A 21,533-nucleotide genomic window follows, 5' to 3' on the forward strand; every position below is an offset into this window, starting at 1 on the left:
CAGTGGAACCGTGCGAGCTAGCCAAGGCCATTTCAGATCCTGGGATGGCAGTCACCCCTGGTGTCACTGCAGGGAGCTGGTGCAGAGCAGGCAGTGCGCCAGGGATCGCAGTGTCCCCCCTGCAGCCACACACACATCACCAGGGCACCTTTCCCACCCCACAGTGGCCCCAGACCGGGGCTCCCAGTGTAGCCAGGGCAGGGGCAGCAGTGTCTCCTACCTTTCTGTCACTGCTGTCCTCCGTCAGGTTGAACACTGGCAGCGTTCCTGTCACCACCAGGCCCAGCCCCTGCACAAGCACAGAATGATGTCCCATGGCCTCTCACTGGCCTTGGGACCCAGGGCAGCAGAGGGGGGTTACTCCCCTGACAAGGGAGATGGGGCATGTCCTGTGCAGGACCCTGGGGCCGGTGTCCCCATCCACCTGCACCCTGGAGTTCTGTGGGACCCCAGAGTCAGTGTCTTCAACTGCACCGTGGGGCTGGAGTCCCCACCCACATGCCCCTTGGGGCTGCAGGGGACACAGGAGTGGGGGGTCCCCATCTGCACCTGGGCCTGTGTGGGACCCTGGGGTTGAGGGTCCCTCCCTGCACCCCAGGGCTGGGGGGTCCTTACCAGGGCATCCTGGTAGACATTGGTCCACTGAACCTGCTTGGCTCGGTTCCCAGCCAGAACCATGGGTCTGCCCAGCACATCCAGGTACTCCTGCAGGGACACAGGACACAGGAAGGGACAGTGTGGGAGCGAGATGGCTCCTTGCTCCTGCCCAGTGACACCCTTGTCCCTAAGCACAACCCAGGAATATTAATGGGGTGAGGCCCCAGCTGCAGGCTGAGCTAGGGGAGGGGGCTTGGCAGCCACCACACCTGGGGGTACTGGCTCCAACTGGGACCCTTACAGGCCCACTAAGATGCAAACAAGGTGCTGCTCACCACTGGCCATGCACAGGCAGGGCAAGGGCTCCCCAGGCTGCACCAGCCATTCCCGGGGTTGCTCCATCATGCCAGGACCATGTCACTGCTGTCTCCCTGGCTGCCACCTTCTCCTGGGGCAGGTTTCCCTTTTGCTGTCTCACCTTGCCAAGGAAGATCTCTGGGCAGGGAGGCAGCCCCCGTGCCACAATGCCAGCCCTGCCCTGAGGGGATGCCCTGCTCGGGGACCCTCATCACTTGCCCTCATGGCACCTCGCGCACATCCCATAAAGAGAAGGGGCAGAAAAGAGGCAGTGAGAGGAAGGAGTGGGGCAGACATGACCAGCTCTGCTGGGCTTGGCCCTGCCCACGCTCACTCCCTGCCCGCGCTCAGCTCTGCTCTGTGCTGATTAACGCCTGATGTTTCATAATTAGTCACTCAAAAGGCAGCAGGTCCACGGGGAGCTGCAGAAGATGAATTATTTCAACAGCGCAGGGCCTGGCTATGAGGGCTCAGCTCGGCTCCCCAGCTTGCTGCCACGCTCACTGCCAGCCTGTGGGCTCTCCCCAGTGGGGCTGGGGCTGCGTGACCTCGCCCCCAGGCAGGGCAGCCTGCGAGGGCTCTGCCTGCCTGGCCCCCGGCTGTACCTGTGTGTTGATGCGGATGGCGCCGATGGAGGGGATTTCAAAGTAGTAACCTTGGAAAAGAAAGAGAAAGGCAGCTCGAGATCCAGCTGACCTGCAGTCTGGCTGTCCCGCTGCCCATCCCTCCAGGGCTGCAGCCAGTGCTTTGGTGGTGGTGGCACACACTGGGGCCGAGGGGTGAGCCCCGCACCCCGCAGCCCCCTGGGTGCCAGCCCCGCTCACCTTTGTTGGCACAAGCCATCCACTGCAGCGGGGTCACGTCGTAGTTGTGCTGCCCCACAGAGAAGGTGAAGACCCGCACCTGTGGCAGAGTATGCACTGAGGGCCATCCACTGGGCACCCTTGTTTTCCACACCCAGTGCTCCCAGCCGATGACAGCCTCCCCAGGGACAGTGTGGCATGGCCTGCTATGGCCCACCGAGTGTGTCAAAGTGGGCAGAAGACTCCTGCAAGTGCTGGCTGTGCTGGCAGCAAGGGAGTCCCTGTCTCCTTGCCCGGCCCCAGCTAGTCCTGCCCTCCAGCATCACTGTGTTGGCTCAAGCCACCTGCCTCAGCTGTCCTTGCTCTGGAGCATCACTGCTCCCAGAGGGGTCTGTGCTTTCTGAGGGTGATACATGGGCCAGAACCCCCCCACCCCACAGGTTTCCAGGTACTGGGAAGCAACTGGGACCTTCCTGCTGGTTCATCTGCCTGCCAGCAGTCCTGTCCCCATGCCTGGGGTGTCCTCCCCTCAGGGCCAGCATTTTGGGAGCCCACCAGCCCCATTCCCTCCCCAGCCTCCCACAGTGAGCCTGGTCCCACCCCTCCTTCACAGGAAAGTGGGAGCCAGCTACAAACCCATTAGCAGGGCAGCAGCTCCGTGCAGGAGCGGCCTGTTGGGGAGGGAGAATGGCAAGGAGGCAAATGGAGCAGACGCCAGCAATGGAGCTGGAGCAGCCATGGTGAGCAGCCCCAGCCCAGCACACAGACCCACAGTCTCTCACCGTCTTATTGGGCCAGTTGTACTTCTCAAAGACATCTTGTACTCGGTCCTCACCACCGTCCGTGAACATCATGATCATCTTGTTACAGTTGGCACGTGTGATGTTGGACTGTGGGGCAAACACAGCACCTGAGGCCACACCTGGAGCCAGCAGCACTGGGCACAGGGCTGGATGCAGCCAGGAGGGCTGGCCCCAACCCATCTCTTTTCCCAGCCCGTTTCTCTGAGGAGAGGGTGACCAGGGTGAATGGGCAGGAGGGACACTGTCAGCTGGGGAACAACGTTGTGGCTAATGCCACTTGGTACCTAATGGCACCATTCATCTTTATTCTGCCTCTGGCACAGTGTCTGGTTGGGTCTGGCCCCTCCACCCAGCCCTGCTAACTTTTAATAACCCAGAGGGAAGCAGCACCAGCAAAACCTTGGCTCCAGCATGCCTGGAGGTGGGACATCTCCCTCAGCACTGAGAAGGAGCAGAGGGAGCCCTCAGCACAGAGCAGCAGCCAGGTGCTCAGAGCTGTCCCATTGTCCCCAGCACCCACAGGAACAGCCTGTTCCCCAGCCCACGGCCCAGCCCCCAGCTCACGTTCTGCAGCTGGTCGAAGGCGTACTCAAAGCCAGCCTTGTAGTCTGTTGTGCCTTTGGCCACCATCCCCTGCACGTCCTCCTTGAACACCTTCTTGTTCCGGATGTTGGCCTGCACCAGGTGTTTGAAGCACGACACCGGCTTTGCCTTTTCATTGAACTGGGAGGTGAAATGGAGGGGAGTGGGTCACAGAAAGGGGACAGGGCAGACACCAGCAGGCCCAAGCCACTCATCATGCTCAGCTCTCACGGGTAGCAGGTGAGCCAGATGTGTCCCACATCCCAGGGAGGGCTGATGCTGAAGCTTGGCTTGGGACAAATCCAGCACTGAGCTGCGTGGTGTAGGTGCTGGCAGTGCAGGGTTCACCTGCACCCTCACTTCTGCAGGACCCCCAGCTTGTGCAAGCAGCCATGCTGTGCTGTTCTGTGCTGTCATCAGGAGCAGGTGCTGCCTCTCACGGCTCCATTTACTGGCAATGGGGCGCATTCATTAGGGGAGCGGTGATCCAGCTAACAGAGCCAGGCCAGACACTTTAATTAGTGCTGGCTTACTGGTGGCCAGACAGGGGAGGGCCGGCAGGGGTGGGGCACCCAGTGACGCAGATGCTGTGGCATGGTCACTGTGCTGCGTGAGGTCACGAGCGGGTGACACAGCCATGGGGTGCAAGGTGTCAGTGGCCGGTGATGGACAGGAGGTGGCTGGTTGGGATCATGCAGGAACATCTCTGCCAAATGCCCCACGATGGGGGCAGTTTTGCTGCCCTGAGCAGCCACCTCCTTACTCATGCGCAGGTGGGTGGTTAAGAAGATAAAAAATGGTATTTCTGTCTGCAGAGCCCTTAGCCAGGCGTGCAGGGGGGAAAAGAGTTCCTGTGCTGGGGAGCTGGGAGGTGCCTGGGGACACAGCCCTTCCGTTTGCCCCATGGCACTCACCGAGGCCACATTGACATAGTCATCATCTGAGAGGGTGTCCAGCATCTCATAGACCGAGGTCTTCATCAGCTTGAGGGTGAGGCCGCTCACACTGCCACTCCTGCAGGAGACAGGGGTGCTGGGGGCTTGGCAGCGAGGGAGCACAGGGCTGTGCTGTCCCACACAGCTTCGCTGCAGCCACTGGTGGGACAGCGGCACCTTGGCGAGCTGCGTCACCATGCTGGCCCCCACCGTGTACTCACACATCCACAATGATGACCATGTCCTTTGGGGAGGAGGCACCTTGGATGTACCTGTGGGGTATAGAGTGGGCTCAGCAGGGCTGTCTCATTTCGGGGGGACCCTGACTCTGCTGGGCACAGTCCAACAGCGAAGCCCCGCCAGGGCACAGGCACTGGGGAGCTGTGCTGGGAGCGCCGAGCACCCAGGGCCGTGGTGATCCCAGGGCAAGGAGCAGGGACGAGGTGGCTGTGGGCAGGTGGAGGCAAGGATGCAGCTCCCGTGGCACAGCACAGCAGATGGCCAGCGACTGCCGCTCTGCACCGTGTCAGCCTAATGAGCTCTAAATGCTAAAGTCTTCCATCATCGCAGGCCCTTTCCTGCGTGCTGATTATGCTGACACACACATCCATATTAAGATGCTATTTACCCCCCTGGTAGCTTCAAAGGCCAGGCTGATTAGGTTATTTTTAGCTATGACAAGGAAAAATAATAACACTACGTAAATCTTCCCCACTGAAAACAATTAGGGAACCCTTCCTCACCCCTTGAAGCAGCAGGTCTTGCTCTCAGCCCTGCTGTGCCATCCTGTGTGGGAGGGGGTGGCACAGTGCTTAGCACTCATTCCATCCCAGACGTGGCCAGGCACAGCCCCACCTCACCACCCCACTGCACGAGGCATGACCCTGCTGTGGCTGAAGGCCAAGGGAACCTCATTATTGGCTCGATCAGGATCAGGCCTTGTGTGAATTAATTAGTGTGTTATTAGTATCAATTACTCACCCGAACTGGGGAGGACTGGGGAAGGGGTAGGCTCTGATTGTTAATCCCAGGGCCTGATGTTCCCTAATTACAGCTGATTACCTGGGCAGGATGCTGGCACACACGGGACCCTCCTGACATGGATGCAGCATCCCCCAGCACCTTCCTCTCATGCTGGAGTGCAGGACCCATGGGCCTCCTCCCCACTGGCATGAGAGGGGGCTCTTGGAGCCGGCCCTGCTCCCGGGGCTGGGCTGCTGGTGCAGCACAGAGCCCAACTAAGATGCTGCCCGTAATGGGTTGTGGCAGCACATCCATCTCCGGCAGCCCGGCTCAGATGAATACCCTGGGCTCGGCAGGCGACGGCTGTGGCTAATGGGGCCATTCATCAGGGGAAGGGAAGAAGGGAAGGCACGGGAGTGGCACCTGTGGCTGCGGCCAAGATCGTGGCCACGGAGCAGTGAAGGCTGCATCCTGCACGGGACTCCAGCCTGAGGGCAGAAGACCCCAAAAGGAGGTTCCCCCAGGTGTGCTGTCCCCCAGCATGGAGGGTGCTGCTGCTCCTCCACGGCTGGGTGGACAACCAGGTGGCCATCACGGCTAGTGGGCAGAGAGCTGGGCTTAGCAGGGCTCAGTAGCCCCCATACACATCAGCAGCCCCCACTCCAAAACAGCCTTCCAATCCCTGCTCTGCAATAACCTCAACAGACACCCCTGCAGGGAACAGTTAATAATTAATGTGGAGCAATCAAAGGCAATTAACCACAGTAGCAGGGCCATTAATTTTCTGGGAAGGAGAGGGGACAGCTCCCGGTGTGGGCAGGGGAATGATCCTTTGGGATACAGAGCTCCCTGGACATGTGCCAGAGGTCTGTGCCCACTCTCCTCTCCATGACTGCAGTTTTAGGCACAAAAGTGTGAGCAGGATGGGGCTGTTGCTCCCCCAGCTCCAGCTGACAACCAGCACTGCCACACCAGCACCTCCAGCTGGGCGAAGGGGAGCCCATTCAGTCCCACCTCACTTGGTGTGGGCTGAAGGGCTGCTCAGCTATCACTGAGCCACAGCCTAGTGCTGCCTGCCCGTTCCTCTCCCCATCCTCCCAGCTTATGGCTTCCAAGCTAGTTGTTATCTCATTTGGATGGCAATGCTGGCCAGGACTGAGTGCCAGCAGCCATGGCTGTGGAGAGGGGGCATAGGGTTCTCTCCACACTTTCATCTGCACCCAAGGATTTATCTCTCCACCCTGCTCTGCCTTCCCAGGAAGAGGCAAGGGGAGAAGGAGCCAAGTGCCACAGCTCAGATGCCCTTGCCTGTGTTATGGTGTCCCTTTGCCAGTGCCAAAATGAAATGAAAAGGGGAGGGAGCTGATTGCTCCCGGCCAGAACCCTCCTCCCTGCCCAGCACCCCCTTACCACGGCCGCCGGCGCACGTCATAGAGGTCGATCTTATTGGGGGCTCTCCATGGGGTGGCTGTGGGGAGAAGGCAGGCAGTGAGCAAGGCAGGGCTGTCCCAGGGTGGGGGACAGGGGGACATGGGGGACAGGGCAGAGAGATGCCCAGGGCTGAGGAAGCAGCAGGCTCAGGTGGGGAGCTCACACCAATGGGTTCTGGCACAGTACAGTTACACGTGTCAGACCAGGCCCAGGGGGCTGCTCGCCCACATCTAACAGTGAGAAGGGCCTTGGCTGCCCTTGGTGACAGCCCCTCTGTGTCACCTCTCCCTGCCACGCACCGGGGTAGTAGCGGGTGACGCCGGTGGCGCTGCCGAAGACCTGCCAGAGCAGGGAGGGATCCTCCTTCCGGTTCTCGATGAAAACGTCCTCCAGGGCCTGTGTCCAGTTCAGCTCGTTGAGGATGACGGTGGCTGAAGGACACAGAGACAGGGGTGGGTGGGTGGAGGGAGCAGTGGAGCTGGGGGTGGGCTGAGGGATGATGGGGACTGCGGTGTCCCCAAGAGATGGCAGGGAGGGAGAGGTATGTCCCCTCTGCCCCTTCCCAAGAAGAATCCCATGGGGGCTCTCCAGCTTCTCCTACATCCCCTCGACACCCTCACTTCCACAGGGCTCCAACACCACCCTGCTGTCCCTTATCCCCAGGGAAATGAGCCACTCTTCAGAGCTCCCCAGAGTGCTCACTGTCCCCATCTGCTCTGGGGCAGACACAGCCATCACTGGGGACAGCTGGCCTGCCATCTCCTCCCCTTCCCAGCAAAACTCCCTGTGCAAGCCTCACTCCCTGGGGACAGTCACCAGCTGGGGAACCCAACGCTTGTGTCCCCATAGGCTATGTGGAGCCTCTCAGGCCCACTCTGCATTCCCACTGGCCCTGCACCTGACACAAAAGCAATTAAGAGGCCAGCAAACAGCAGTTTAAAATTATTCAGCTATTGAAGCAAAAGATAAGCTGCTGGCAGCCCCAGCCTGTGATTAATCAAGGGGGGCTGGCAGAGCAGGGGGGGGACCAGTGTGGTGTGGCAGGTATGGGGCTGGGTGGCTGGCAGGGAGCTGGGATGGCACCTCCCTGTGCTCACAGGGGGACCCCAAATGCTGTGGGAGGGGAATCCCACGATGGCCACCGTTGCTGGGTTGCCCCAGGACTGCAGCATGGAGGAGCCAGTGGTGGGTGCCACTGCAGGAGCAAGGTGCCAGCAGCACCCTGAGATCAGGCACTGATCCCTCCTGGGGGGGATCCTCAATGCATTTTTGGGGTACGAGAACTCTCAGCAACACCCCATCTCTTTGGCATTGGGCAAAACAACCCAGTGTGGTGCTGTAGGGGAGCCAGTGTGCATTTGAGGAGCATATCTAGCTTTCCTAAGCCTTGCTCCCACACTTGTCCCTTCTGGAAACACTGTCATCACCCGTTCAAGCCTTCCCTGTGGTCCCAAGGCACTGGCAGAAAGTGGGTAGGTTTCACCCAGGACGAATCCTGGATCCCTGTATCCCAGCACGACTGCTGAAGAATTGTCCTTCCCTCAGGCAGCCATGCCTTTAAACCATGATTTACTCTCTCCGTATCTCCCCAGCCATTCCTCAGCGCTGTGCCCACACACAGTGCTGTTATGTGGACGCTTAGGATGATTTCTTGTTTGGCTCTGACATAGGATGTGGTTTTTCCCAGGAGAAGTGGCTGTGAGCTGGCTGCCAGGCTGCTGCCTGCCTGGAGCAGCCCCGGGCAGTTTCTGCCAGCCTCAGCTGGGCACCGGGCTGGGCCCTGACACATCCATGATATCCCTGGCAGCACCTACACACCCAGACCTTGGGGCCCATCAGCCACACCAGTTGCTTGTACTGAATGCAACTCATCTCGCCCCTGTGCCCAAACAAAGACCTTAAATTATCTCTGATCGCCAGTGCAGCCCCTACACCTTCTCTGGGCACGAATGAAGCCCTCCTATCATCCCTGTGAACAAATACAGTTCCGACACTCTCACCATGAGCAGAGTGATGGAGCTGTGTCCAAGGCTGGGATGGCTCCTGTCCCTCTCAGTCGCGGCCAGAGCTGCCAGCCCCACTGGTAACATCCCCGTCCCTGTCCCCATCTAGTCCCTGTCCCCCATCAGAGAAAGCCCGGCCCCGCCCTACCCGCGAGCGATTGCATATTTAATTAAAAATGTCACAGTAAATAAAACACATATAGGATGTAATTTGTGTGTGTAGCGAGGGGTGACGGCGGCGGGCGTCGCCGCAAGGTTTAATTAGCGTGCCAGGCAGCGATAGCGCCTCTCCGCCGGTCCCAGCGGGACGCTCCCGCCCACAGCTCTGCGGGGACTCGCCACGCTCACGGCTGTCCCTGGCAGGACAGGGTGGCCCCGTGCCCTCAGCCCAAACCACTCTCTGTGGAGCAGCAGTTGTAGACCCTTCCCTGCACCCGGGATTTCTGGAGCACCCCGGCGTGGCCGGACGTGGCTTGATCCCCGTGCCCGCACGCTCAGTGCCTGTGGCTGCAGGCTGCAGCCCCTTTCGCTGTCTGGTAAGGGGCACCGACAGACCCTGCACTGTCACCCCCCCCCACTGCCACATCCCCTCTCCAGCATCCCTCTCTGAGCAGCTGCGAGTCCCTGGAGCGCGTTAATCTCCAGCTTGCTCTCGTCCCAGGGCTGAGCGGGGTGATTTATGTGGCCGTGGCGGGGCTCCAGCCGTGGCGTTGGCTGGCGAGCAGGGCTGAGGAGGAACGAATATTTCACCCTGGGCAGCCCACCCGGCTCGCCTGATGTGCTTCATTAGCTGCCTGCCCTGCGCTAGCTGGGTAATAAAACTAATTGCAAATTCCTAATCCACCGCTGCCTCCGCGGTGAAATCACTGCAGCGATGCGGCTCCGAGCGCAGCCGTGCCCGTAACGAGCCGTGCACCGGGAGCCGTGCTCCGCTCGGGACAGGAACGTGAGCTCGGCCCCCATCACCACCATCACCAGCCAGGAGACCCAGGGGACCTCAGCAAGTGCCACTGGAACAGAGCTGTGGGGACAGTGCTGCCCTGGGTGCTGTGGGGCAACTGGGGACGCCCGTGACCGCAGGGTCCGGGGCTGGGCGCAGGATGCGGCCGGCGGGTCCTGGAGGATGCCCTCCATCGGGGAGCGGTCCCAGCTCCGAGCCGAGCAGCCACTAGAGGGAAATGGAGACCGACTGTCCCCGCGTGCCACCGCAGCAGGGCGAGGTACCGGAGAGACCTGAATGCTCAGGGACCGTCACACCGCTCGGCGGGGACTGAAGCTGGTGTGGAGCATGCTGTCCCACCCGCCCGTCCATCCATCCCTGCCCGCTCCCGGGCTGGCCCACCAGCCCCATCCCCGTTTCAGGAGCAGGCTGTGCCCTCCGGCAGCCACGGGGTCACGGCCGCAGGGCTGACCCCCCCTGCACGTTGCAACAGCAGGGGCTTAATTAGCTACGGGGTGCCATCACGCCGTCCTGCAGTCACCCTTGGCTGCCTTCCTGTGAGACTGCAGCTGCTTTTCCTCCTTTTTCATGACCTCAGCCCCAGGTAGGCTGAAGACTGGCAGCATCGCTGCTTCACCCTCTGCCACTGCCCAGCCATGTCTCAGTCCCTTTTACAAGCAGGTCGGTGCTACCTGTGTAGTTGCTCCTGCACAGAGCTGCTCCATCCCTCTGAACGTCTCTGGTGCCCACTTTGAGCCTTCTCAAGCTTTGCTGGGCAAAGCAAAGAGAGCTGCTCCATCCCTCTGAACGTCTCTGGTGCCCACTTTGAGCCTTCTCAAGCTTTGCTGGGCAAAGCAAAGAGAGCTGCTCCATCCCTCTGAATGTCTCTGGTGCCCACTTTGAGCCTTCTCAAGCTTTGCTGGGCAAAGCAAAGAGAGCTGCTCCATCCCTCTGAACGTCTCTGGTGCCCACTTTGAGCCTTCTCAAGCTTTGCTGGGCTCTTCTGCAGGAGGATCAGAGCCATGTGGGCACAGCTGAGCTTTACCCTGTGCCATAATCACCACCTCTCCTTTATTCCCCATCCCTTCCCTAGTAATTCCTAATCCCCTATCTGCCTCTTTTGCCTGTGCTGAGCTCTTGAGATTCCCTGGGGAGGGACACATTGTCACCTCAATCCTTATACGGTGACTCCCTTGTTTCACTGCCTGCCTGTCTGGGAGGCAGCTTGCCCTGGCACCAAGACCCATTCGGGGTGCCCAGAGGTGATGGTCCCTGGGGCTGCAGTGCTCCAGGCAGGAGAGGTGGATGCCCAGCCAGGCAGCATGAATTGGAGAGGGTGAGGAGGGGCACTCACAGCCTTTGTAGATGTCCGTGGGGATCTGCACGGCAGCGTATGAATAGTTAACCTTGGTCTTGAAGTTGTCATCATCAGTGAACTCCAGCTTCAAGGAGTTGGACTTCTCCCTCTCGATCTCTTCTCCATCAGGATCATCCTGGGGAAGGGAGCAGAGCACATGGGGTCACCCAACCCTAGATGGATGCTGGGAATACCTCCACCTGAAGCCCATCACCAAATGTTTGGTGGGGAGACCAGCCCTGCCGGATCTGGTGTGGATTTGGCCTGCCAGGACCGGGTGTGCACAAAGGCAAGCACCAGTTACCCCCTGCCTCTCCAGCTTTGGTAGCACAGTAGGTATTAAATCAGACATAGGAAAAAAAAAATCAAAAAAAGGCCTTGAAAATCAATTAGCAGCAAAAGGCAACTATCAAAGAGCAAATTAAAACGGAGTGCAGCTTAGCGCTCTGTCAATAAGCAATGCAAACAATATTTAATTATGGTGGAGAGACGGCGAATTCCCCACTGCTGGTGCTGGAACACAGTCCCTCACCTTCCCAGCCCTCCTCTCCATACCCCAGCCCTGCTGCCAGCATGGCACTAAGGGTAAAATCCCTCTGGAAAGGCAGGCAGGGCTGAGCTGGTGCAGGTAGAACAGCTGGGTGGCTGCAGACAGGGGACAGGGTGGGGGCTGAAGCATGGGGCCATGTGGGGAAAAGCGAGAACGGGGGTGGGCCCACTACAGAGCTGGAGAAATTGCCTCTGCTACCCCACCAGGAGCAAAGAAACCCAGGAGAAGGTGCTGGCTCTGAGCTGCTCATCCCTGCCACAAGCCCAGCAGCTGGGGAAGGCTGTTTGCAGCCAGCTGGGAGATGCTCAGGGTAGGAAGAAGGGAGAGGAGGATGCTGCAGCACCTGCTCTTTGTGCTCCTGGAGCTACATCCCTGCTGAAGAGGGGCAGGGATGCAGAGCTGTCTGCACCATCCACAGGCAGGGACAGGCAACAGTGCCAAGCCCAAACTGGAATAGACACCTGAAGGGATGCCCCACACTGTCCACAGCAAAGTACCACGATAAATATACCAGGGAATAAAAGGGGTAGGGGATGGTCCCATCCTCTTGTCCTCAGTGGCCCACTGCGAGCATCTCTCCCACTGGCCAGGCTCCCCTTGACAAAACCCAGGGAACAAAGACCTGAATTTCTCACAGGAAAAGCCATATATTTAAAGGAAAACTATGTGTTTGGGAAGTAAACGATGAAGCTTGTTTAACGCCCATCCCGGCCCCCTCCCCGTTTCTCCTTCACAGATGACACAGAGAAATGTCACCTCCCCTGCAACACCTCCAGCCAGCCACTAAGCTGGTGACATTCCCATGACATTGAGAGGAGTGGCCAAAGCATTCGCCACAGCTCGGGAGAGTAACAGGATTGATACACAGGGTTTGGGTTTAATTCCAGCCGATAGATTGTGAGTGTAAACACACTGCCCAGCCGACCCCGGTGCGGGGGCTCCAGCTGCCCAGAAAGATGCTGAACTCAATTACAGCTGCAGTAGCCAAGCAGGAGGCAGGCAGGGACTGTTCTCAACTCCCTGGAGCCATGTCTCCAAGATCAAAATCAAGATTATGGTCTCAATTTCACGTAAATCTGGAGAAAAGGCAAAAAAAACGACTGCAGGAGCCCCCGCAAAGTGGCGATGCTGCAGCAGGGCTGGCGCTCCGGCCGCCTGCCATGGGCTACACAGAGAGTGGATCTGGCCCCAAGCCAGCTGTCCATGGGGGGCTCAGCTCTCTGGGGGAAAGCACACACAGCATTCATCCCTGCAAACCTCTCTGAGCACCAGACAGCGATACAGAGGTGTCTGCTGAAAACAAGCTTTGGGATAAAGCCGTGGCCTGAGGGCATCTGCAGCACCGAAAACTCCGCTTTGACACTAAACCCTTTTTTTCCTCAGTCCAGCAAATTCCTGGTGACAGCTCCCCATCCCTCCCCATCTCAGATCAGCAGGGCACCCTGCCACAACCCATCCGCTGCCCCTGTCACCACCAGCTCCCGGAAAATCCAACCCTCCCTCTTTCCCCCACGCTGGCATGGCTATTCCCCACTTCATCGGAGCTGGAACTACTGTATGTAATTACTGCTCCTCTGTTTATCATTATTCCGTGATCTCACCCACTTCTGAGGGGCTAATTTGTATGCTGCCAGGTTCGGTGCCGTCTGGCTGCTCTCATTCATGGAGCTGTGAAGAGGTGCATGTATAGATCTCGGGGACAAATACACAGCTATCTATACGTGGGGCACTTCATGCATCACTGACACCTATATGCCAAACAGACCTGCAGAAAGAGCTGATGTTATCCAAGTTACGTTTGCCCTTTATCCATAAATCCCCCAACCTCAACTGAGTTATTTCTGTTTAAGCAAGGCTGAATTTGGCCCCTGAAAGGGGGTAATTTCCAGCCACACGGAGGCAGGTGAAGCTCTCACCAGCCCAGGCAGGGAGGCGAGCATCTGGAATACCAGGAGACACCTTGGGAAGGCCGAGGAAAGAAATTCTGCATTAAATTGAAATTAGAGCGAAGCCGATGATTCAAGTTCTGAATTTACATCGGTTCAACTGTGAGCATCTCGGCAGGCCCCCAGTCAGATCTTGCAGCATTCCTCATCGTTACATTTCAAAAGAACTTGGAAACATCTATTTATCTGTTACAGTATGTACAACGTAACACAAATAGATGCTACTCTTGAATATATTATTTGCTACACACCATTAGAAATCGACTCCACGGCAATATATCAATATGATACGTATTTACTGCTTCAGCAAGAAGTCATCACTCCCTGAGAGCTTTTGCCATCTCCACTGCTTTCCCAGCTGGGCTGTCAGTCACAGTTTCTTTTCAGTCTCCCAAAATGACAGACAGGTGACAAAACCCAGAGATGCCCCAACACCCAATGAGCACCAACAGCTCTACTGGAGGCTGCCACGCTCTGGGCAAGCGTCTGCCCTGTCCCATCCAGGCTGGTGCTGGCTGAGGAGAGCCAGCCTGCCCCTGGGCACCAGGACTGTCGTGGTCTCCAGGGTCTGGAGCTGCTGATGAAGCCGGGGATGTGACCTGGTACAGCAGTGATGCCTCGTCCCCAGGGTCCCCGGCAGCTCCCGCAGATGCAAACCCCCCTGTTCAGTGCTCATCTCCATGGGAACCAGCCATCACAGCTAATGACGGCTGCTTAAATGGCAGCCCCGATGACAAACGCTGGGCTGATCCAGCCACAGCATCCCCGCAGCATCCCTGCCTCCCCTGGCCTGCCCCACACGTGCCTGATCGAGAATACACCGAGATCCCAGCACGGCCTTTTCAATCTCCCAGGGGCATCCATCCATGCTAAGTCTGGAAAGGCCAGCAAAATACTCATATCAACACACTGTGATTCTGCCAATAATGGATATAAATGCCAGCCTCCAACACGTGGCTGAGAAACTCCAGGCCTGTGCAGAAGGGTCTTTCTCCTTAAATATATCCGATTTTCCTGAAATGCAGTCATTTAATGCCAAGGAGGGAGATGGTGTGTTCTCCAGCCACATTCCTGCTTTTACAGCAGCCCAGGTTATAAATAACAATCAGCCTCTCCCGCCAGCCTGCTCCCCTATTCCCCTTTGCTTTTTTTAATCTTTGCCAAAGGTACTGTTTAGAGATCTTTCTAGACCATTTATTTTTAAATTACCAGCCAGAGGAGAGAAGTAAAAAAAATAGGAAAAAAAAAAAGAAAAAAAAAGAAAGAAAAAAGGCAAAAGAAAGAAACTTCTGGGGCTGATAGCTTATCGTGAGGAAATCCAAATGTCACATTAGTTGAGAAAGTTGGAAGATTAAATTTTCCAACACCCTTCATCTGCTGCTGCTGACATTTAGGGGCTTTTCTTCCCCCCCTCCTTCCCCTCCCTGCTGCATCTAGTGAGCAGGGTGAGCAGTGAGAGGGGTGAGCAGGGAGTGGGCAGCCCCACCTCCCCTGCACCAGAAGGGGCTGAGGCTGGCACGGCGCCTCCCACCATCAGCCCCTCCCCAGGACCTCAGGTGGGTGCTGGAGGGCTGACCTTGGGGCCAGGATACCTTCCCACAGCTGTGTTGTTTTCCACCTGAGTACAGTACATCCCAGGCTCAGCTTTGGCAAGCATCATCCCCTGCCTTGAACACAACACGAAAGATGGAAAATTATTTTATTTCTGTGTTGTTCTGCCTATGACACCCAACTGAGACCGTCTGCTGGTTTCAACACTTCTCCCCACCTAAACCCCATGGCCCTTGCTAGCGGGGAAAGGTGAAAACTTCACTTCTGCAAACATTCTGACAGCCTTGGGGATCCCTGGGAATATTTGCTGATGTTCCCATTTGTTAAAAACCACTCGAAAATCCAAAGTCTGTTGTGTGGGGGGGTAATGGAGCTGAGGTGCAGGCAAAATGAATAGGAAGCTCATTTCCTTCTGACTGCAGTTAAAGCCGGCGTAAGGCTTGTGAATGAGCCCCAGTTACAGGGAGCAGCCATTGTCCATCAGCACCAGCTCTGGCTCAGCTACATTCTGCTCCATTTAAGTACAAAAATTGAAGCTAAATAAAGAAAGGATGGAGAGAGCATTATTATGTTCCATTCAGACCTTCTGGTATCATCGCCCTCCTGTTTTACTTCAGCAGCATCTTCCTTTTTCCCCCCCACTGAATTTTGTTGGAATTAAATTTGCTGGGATTTCCCTGGTAAGGAAGCAACAGCAGAGGCAGGGAAGTGCCCTCCTGGCCAAACCCACATGTAGCAACAATAGGACACCTCCAATTTTGCTTGGTACCTCCCAGAGCAGGACTAAAGCTGGTGTGGCTGGTGATGGATTTGCAGGGCTGTTCTTCCTTGACATGTCAGGTCTTTTGGGGAAGGACCAGGGATCAGGGAGCTGAGCCCTGCAGTCCCCAGGGACACTGTGCCATGCCACCATGCACAGCCTCTCCCCAGTGCCTCCTGTGCTGGGAGGGCTCCACGGGCGCAGCTTGAGATTCCTCCTGTTTCCTAATCCTGCCTAGTGTGACCAGGATGGTGGGGTGTGACACTGAAGGGAACAGCGGGCATGGGGACACCCAGCTTCTGTCCCCTGCCCTGCAGCAGTGACAGCAAAAGCCCAGCCCAGCCCGATGGATGCATTAGTCCTGCTCCTCATCCCCTGTGCTGGGAGTTGCTCTGCTCCCCAGGCTGTCTCCTCCTGCCTCAATCGCCAGCCAGTTTTTCCTTCACTTCTATCCAAAATCCCCTTTAATGTATTTTAAGCCCATTAGCTCCATCCGCTTCAGAGCAGCCACGGCAGGATCCTCTCCTCCCTCCTTTGGTAGCTTCTCTCAGGCTGGGGAGGGACAAGGGACATCCTCAGCTGTAAATGAGTGGGACTGTGGGCAGGGAGACCCGCTCAGGAGAGCAAGTGCCCTCCACTTCGGTCACAGCATCTGCCTGACCTCTCCACCCCACCGCCCAGACTCTTCGTGGCTGCTTCCCCTGCCAAGGAGCCCTCTTACTGTCACTGCCTGGAGGCAACGGCACTGGCAGGCAAGTCAGTAACTCTGCTTTGAAGGCATCCATCCTCCACTCCAGCCTGTCCCCAGCTCTGCTCTGGGGCATAGACTCCCAAGTGGGTTGGGAGGAGAGACAGAGGTCAGCATGTCACCCAAGTTGGTGGGACCCCATCAAACCCAGATCCTCCCCTCCCTTCTGCACAGGGCCTTCTGAATGCTCTTGGGGTCACCTGAGTGTTATTTTTGGATGAGGCCATGTGGTTTGCAAGTGATTTGCTGCCAACACCACGTTCTCTCCCGCTGTGTTACTGTCTCTCCACGGCACATCTGCTGCCAGGTCTGCCTGGGGACGAGGAGCAGTTCCAGTGCACCAGCATTGGCTGGGGCTGTCCCCAAGGCTGCACCCTGCTGTGCTTGGTGCTCCTGGTCAGCTCCAAGGAATCTACTCAGCAGCTTCACACCAAGAGCATCGCTCACCTGACAAGCCCCTATTTCATAAGGATCCCGCAGCACGGTGTGGGAGCTGGGTGAGCTGGCAGCAAAGTGGGGTGCCCCAGAGCAGAGTGCCCTAGGGCAGCAGGCATTGCTGATGGAGCTCCCTGCGCCCGTGGCACAGCACCTGAGTGAAGTCACCCTCATTGTCACCACGAGGAGGGAGGAGCCGGCAAGTGCTGGCTCTCTTGGGAGCACCGGGAGATGGGAGCTGATGGGCCTGTAGGTACAGCACTGATTGCCAGAAATCACAGGACGGCTATGCTCAGAGTAGGGCAGAGAATTAGATTCAGTCTCTAATTAAAGGTTTACTCTTATTTGAATTTCAGATGCCAGCTTTAATTTTAGAAACTTTCGCAGGCAGCAGAGCAGCCTGCCCACCTGCCTGCTGCCAGGCCCGGTGCTCGTGGACAGATGTCACCATGGCTCAGCTGGGGGGACACGGCTGCACACCGGGCACTTGCTGCCCGCTGCAGAATCTGGTCACACCGGCTGTGACAAATGCTGTGCCGTGACCCCTGGTACAGAGTTGGGACACACTGGAGAGGGGCTCAGCCCTGGACCAGGGTGGTGACTGTGCCAGAGATGCCACAGAGACAGTACTTACATATTCAGTGTCAGCCTTGGAGTCGTAGTACTCGATGTCTTCCTCCTGCAGAGAAAGGGGAGAGCCGTTAGTGCCTGTCAAGGACAGGGGTGGGAAAGGAGTCCTCCCCCTGACTTGTCCCCTCAGCACCTCTGTCATGCTGTTGGCAGCCACCACATTGCTGGGGACTGAACCCGTCCCAGCCTATGCTGTCCTTGGGACATGTTCAGGGCCTCACACCCTCCACATCCACCCTCCAAGGACCGGCCATCGCCTGCCATGCTTCCCTCCATTCACGACTGCTTGTGAGCCACAGCACTGCAGGACCAACAGCTCAGTGACAGTGACACCAGTGTGACCACAGCCTCTGCACTGTCACCAGGTGCAAGCCTGTGCCACATCCCCACAACCAGGGTGCTTTGGTTCTGTTGCAAACATCAGGAGCCACAGAAGAGCCAGGTATAGGCAGCGTGGCAGGCTGCAGCCCCGCAGCCCACCCAGGCCCCCTCTCTGCACTGCAAAAACAGGGAGAGAAGTGTCCTTGCTTCCACAGAGAGCTGCACATCGTTAATTCGGGGTATTTAGAGCCTATTTAAGCAGAAAGGTCTGCTTGGATTCCTCTTCCCAGTGTGTCAGGACGCGAGACAGCTGATAAAATTCCTGAGGAGGCAATTGGGAGAGCGGCGATGCTGTCACCCCAGCGTTCTGCGTTCCAGTAAAAAGGGTAATTAAAGGGCACTCGGAGACTCTTCCCAGCGTGCCGGGACCGAGCGTGATGCCGGCACACCGGCAGCCGCCGTGGTGCTGACACGTCTCTGCCCGTCAATCACCATCAGCAGCCAACCAGCCTCCTCGGGCACGGGCAGCGCCCTGGGGTGATTATTGCTGTTATTATCTAACGGGGAAAGCGAGCTGGACCACGAGTAGAAACACAGCCAAAACCTCAATGGCACTGGCTGCATCCCTGTCCTGCCTGCTCCTGCCTGTGCAGCACCCAGCCTGGTCACAGCCCCGTGCCAGGCACGGTGGCACCGTGACATCCATCCCAGCCTGGTCATGGTGCTGGAGAAAGGGAGCAGCAGGTGCGAGCAGCTCTCCCGGCACCGCCCTTCCCACCAGCCTGGCCCCACTGAGCGCTGGCAGCCACTAACCCCTCACCGGGATTACCCTCTTAGACACAAAATTGCTCCCCAGAACGGTTTTCAGTGGCTTCTCCCGGCTTCCCAAGAGGTGGGAAAGCCCCTGAAGCTGATCTTGGGGACATCAACAGCAGGAGACCCTGGCAGGCTGTGCAGCCGATGCCTCCCCAGGATGGGGATTGCAAAGGGCAATTCCAGCATCTTCCTGAGCAGAGGAGCCGCCGCTTCCGCGGGCTCTGCGACTCTTAATGATTGCGATAAGACAGCACCGGGAGGGGAAAGTGGAAAAAAAAAAAATAATTGACGCAGCATCTTCCAATTCCTGCTATTAAAAAGCCCAGTCATTAGGGGAACACACTTATTAATTATCTGTGATTTGTTGTGAAATGCTGTGGGGTTTATAACAACAAGAAAGGAGAAAAAAAATTAATACATTCTCTTCAGCTGCCCTTCCCGCGCCGCTCTCGGCCCCACGCACGCCCCTGCCCCTCGCCGGCACCGCCGTCTCCCCGGGTCCGCGGCCATCTGCACTTCCTAATTAAAGGAACCCCCGGGAGACCCGTAACACAAACGAGCTAATTTCATGTTTAATGATCTTTAATCAGGAGCGAGTGTGACTAACAACGGCCATGCAGAAGGTGCTTTGTTACTCGTTTTATTTGCCATTGGCTCCTCCGAAAAGCTCGATTCCCCTCCCACCCGCAGAGGCCCCTGCTCCCGCAGCGGAGAGGGCACGAGGTGGTGATGCTCGGGCAGGAGAGCCGGTGCCCTGATCCTGCTTTTACCCGCTCCAGCGCTCCCGCGGCACAGGGCACGGCACAGGGAGCAGAGCTGCTGTGAGGACGTCCCTCCCACCGATTCCCCGAGGGATCACAGAGCCCTTGCCATGCACTCTTTCCAGCCCTGACAACCGCAGGAGCAGCTGGGTGAGATCTCGGCCACACTCGGCCTGTGGCTGAGGTTTCCACATGCGAGACAGCACGTGCGGGACAGCCAGCACCTGCGTGGCCCTGGCCCTGGGATGTGCCGATGCCAGGCTCCACAATCCATGCCACAACCCTGCTGATGCAGGGGGGCTGGGAGTTTTTCGTGGGGTCCAAGGGAGACTGAGGGAGGTAGCAGGGCGTCTGTGTCCTTGCCACTTGGAAGCCTGTGTCTATTCCAGGAAGAAGGGATAGAGCCCTCAGAGATGTCCTAAAAACATGCCATGGATGTTCTAAGAGGCAACAAGGGGTACAACAATTACTGCTCCCTAATTTTTTTTTTTTAACCACATTTGCCTCCTTCACATAATCCCCTCCTCCTCTGGTCTATGTTAAACTCAGCACCAGGTCTATGTAAATAGCACTGGTATTTCTAGAGCCTTTTAAAATAAATACCAATAAAGAAAACAAAGGGGTGAAGATATCAAGGGATTTCAAGGCAAAATACTGTCCCTGTCTCTTGCAACCGAGCCTGCAGGAAGCACACCCTGGTTCCCACTGCAGGGGAGGCTGACAAGGAGGAGCTGCTGCTCCACGATGTGCTAACCACTGCCCATTTTCTTGTAGCTGAATTGCCAAGTGCCACCTTCACAATGGGGCTGTCTCGAGGGTGGGTAAGTGTGGGGCTATTTCAGCTCCTCAACCGTCAGTGCCACGCTCTGGGAATCCCAGACTGATCTGCAGCTGTCCCTGAAGCCATCGCCCAGGCTTCCCCAGCAAACCCACCAAGGAACCACCCCACCTGCACCAAACCCTTGTGGTTCAGTGTCACTGGACAACCCCTGGCCAGGGCTTGACCCAGGTGGGACCTCCTGGAGGTGGCCCTGGGGATGCTGCATGTCAGAGTCTCTCCAGGGACCCTGGCTCCTTCCTCATGCCCTTGAGCTCTTCCTAGGAGCCCCGTGCTCCACACCTTCACTGTTTTCACACCAAAACACCAAGCGAAAAGCTGATTAAAAATCCAGGCTGTGAGCTTCTCGAGAGCTGCTGGAGCCCTGGCAGCAGCACAAGGGAGGACCCTGCTCTGGCACCGGTGTTCCCTTGCCACACATCAGCAGAACAGGTATGAGACAAAGCCCAGGACAAGGAGGGGCACACAGGTGTCTCAGGTGGGTGGTGAGGGGCACTCCCTCCCACAACTTCTGACACAGCCCTCTACGAGCATTCAAATAGATTTTTTTTTTTTTTTTTTTTTTTTTTTGCCTGAAACGATTACAGCAGCTAAAAACAATGCTGGAAAGGTCAGTGCTCTGTTATCTCGCTGCAGCCTGGAGATGTCTGGATGGAGGGGTGCTGGCCCAAGCCTCCAAGTCAGTGACCTAATGAGGTGGCAATCAAAGGATATCACACACACAGCTGCCACCACCCTAAAAAAGCCTTGAAGGAGCTGTTGGTGGCACATCAGCTCCCTGCTCCAGCCATCCAGCTGGAGCACACAGCTGGCAGGGACACTGCAGGAGGGCTAATCTGGCTAATCCTTCTCCCGAGGATCTGTAGGATCTGTAGTACTCCACAGGACTGTTAGTCCTGTAAGGGTCACCCTGCTAATCACATGCCCTGGGGATGCTGCAGCTCCCTGGGGCAGTTTTGCAGGCAGATCCTGCTGCAGCGCATTGATTCTGGTCCCTCTCAGCCTCGAGCTGTGGGTTTCATTTCTCTGAGCAGCACAGGTGACCCCTGTGGTCAGCAAATCTCTTTCAAGATTTAATTGGCTCTGGAAGAGCCAAATCCTGCAGCAGTTTGCCTTCAGGCAGATAGGAGGAACTTGGAGCGTGGCAGGCAAGAAAAGATGGATCCCGAGCTGGCATCTGCCTGTTTTCCAGCCTCTGGATGGAGATGGTGGCAGGACCAGCATCTCAGCCCACAGCTTACCAATGTGGGGACAAGCCAGGTGACCAGAGCTGTGCCTGGTCAGACCCTTGGGCAATTCAGTGGGTGGGGAGAGCAAGCAGGAGCTGATGTGCCCATACAGCACGGGGGGCTCTGCTCACAAGCCCACCTTTCCTCTGCCATCAGCACTTAGAGAGGACAGTGAGT

General features: G+C 57.3%; 1 protein-coding gene across 2 annotated transcripts in view; it reads right to left on the reverse strand.

Moving 5' to 3' along the window:
- The window catches only part of CACNA2D2 (calcium voltage-gated channel auxiliary subunit alpha2delta 2), a 213,135-nt gene that overhangs the window by 15,451 nt on the left and 176,151 nt on the right, over window positions 1–21,533 (reverse strand). For both annotated transcript variants that reach the window (XM_066195050.1, XM_066195049.1), the window contains exons 5-16: window positions 17,396–17,440; window positions 10,769–10,907; window positions 6,771–6,902; window positions 6,451–6,508; window positions 4,299–4,349; window positions 4,057–4,156; window positions 3,125–3,283; window positions 2,540–2,647; window positions 1,779–1,857; window positions 1,560–1,609; window positions 616–705; window positions 221–289 (exon numbers count right to left, since the gene is read on the reverse strand). In XM_066195050.1, coding sequence (XP_066051147.1) covers window positions 221–289; window positions 616–705; window positions 1,560–1,609; window positions 1,779–1,857; window positions 2,540–2,647; window positions 3,125–3,283; window positions 4,057–4,156; window positions 4,299–4,349; window positions 6,451–6,508; window positions 6,771–6,902; window positions 10,769–10,907; window positions 17,396–17,440 — 1,080 coding nt within the window. The remainder of the gene's footprint in view (window positions 1–220; window positions 290–615; window positions 706–1,559; window positions 1,610–1,778; window positions 1,858–2,539; window positions 2,648–3,124; window positions 3,284–4,056; window positions 4,157–4,298; window positions 4,350–6,450; window positions 6,509–6,770; window positions 6,903–10,768; window positions 10,908–17,395; window positions 17,441–21,533) is intronic.

Source organism: Chamaea fasciata, unplaced genomic scaffold (assembly GCF_029207755.1).
Source record: "Chamaea fasciata isolate MVZ Bird 193981 ecotype frontalis unplaced genomic scaffold, bChaFas1.0.hap1 SCAF_13, whole genome shotgun sequence".
NCBI classification, from domain to species: domain Eukaryota; kingdom Metazoa; phylum Chordata; class Aves; order Passeriformes; family Sylviidae; genus Chamaea; species Chamaea fasciata.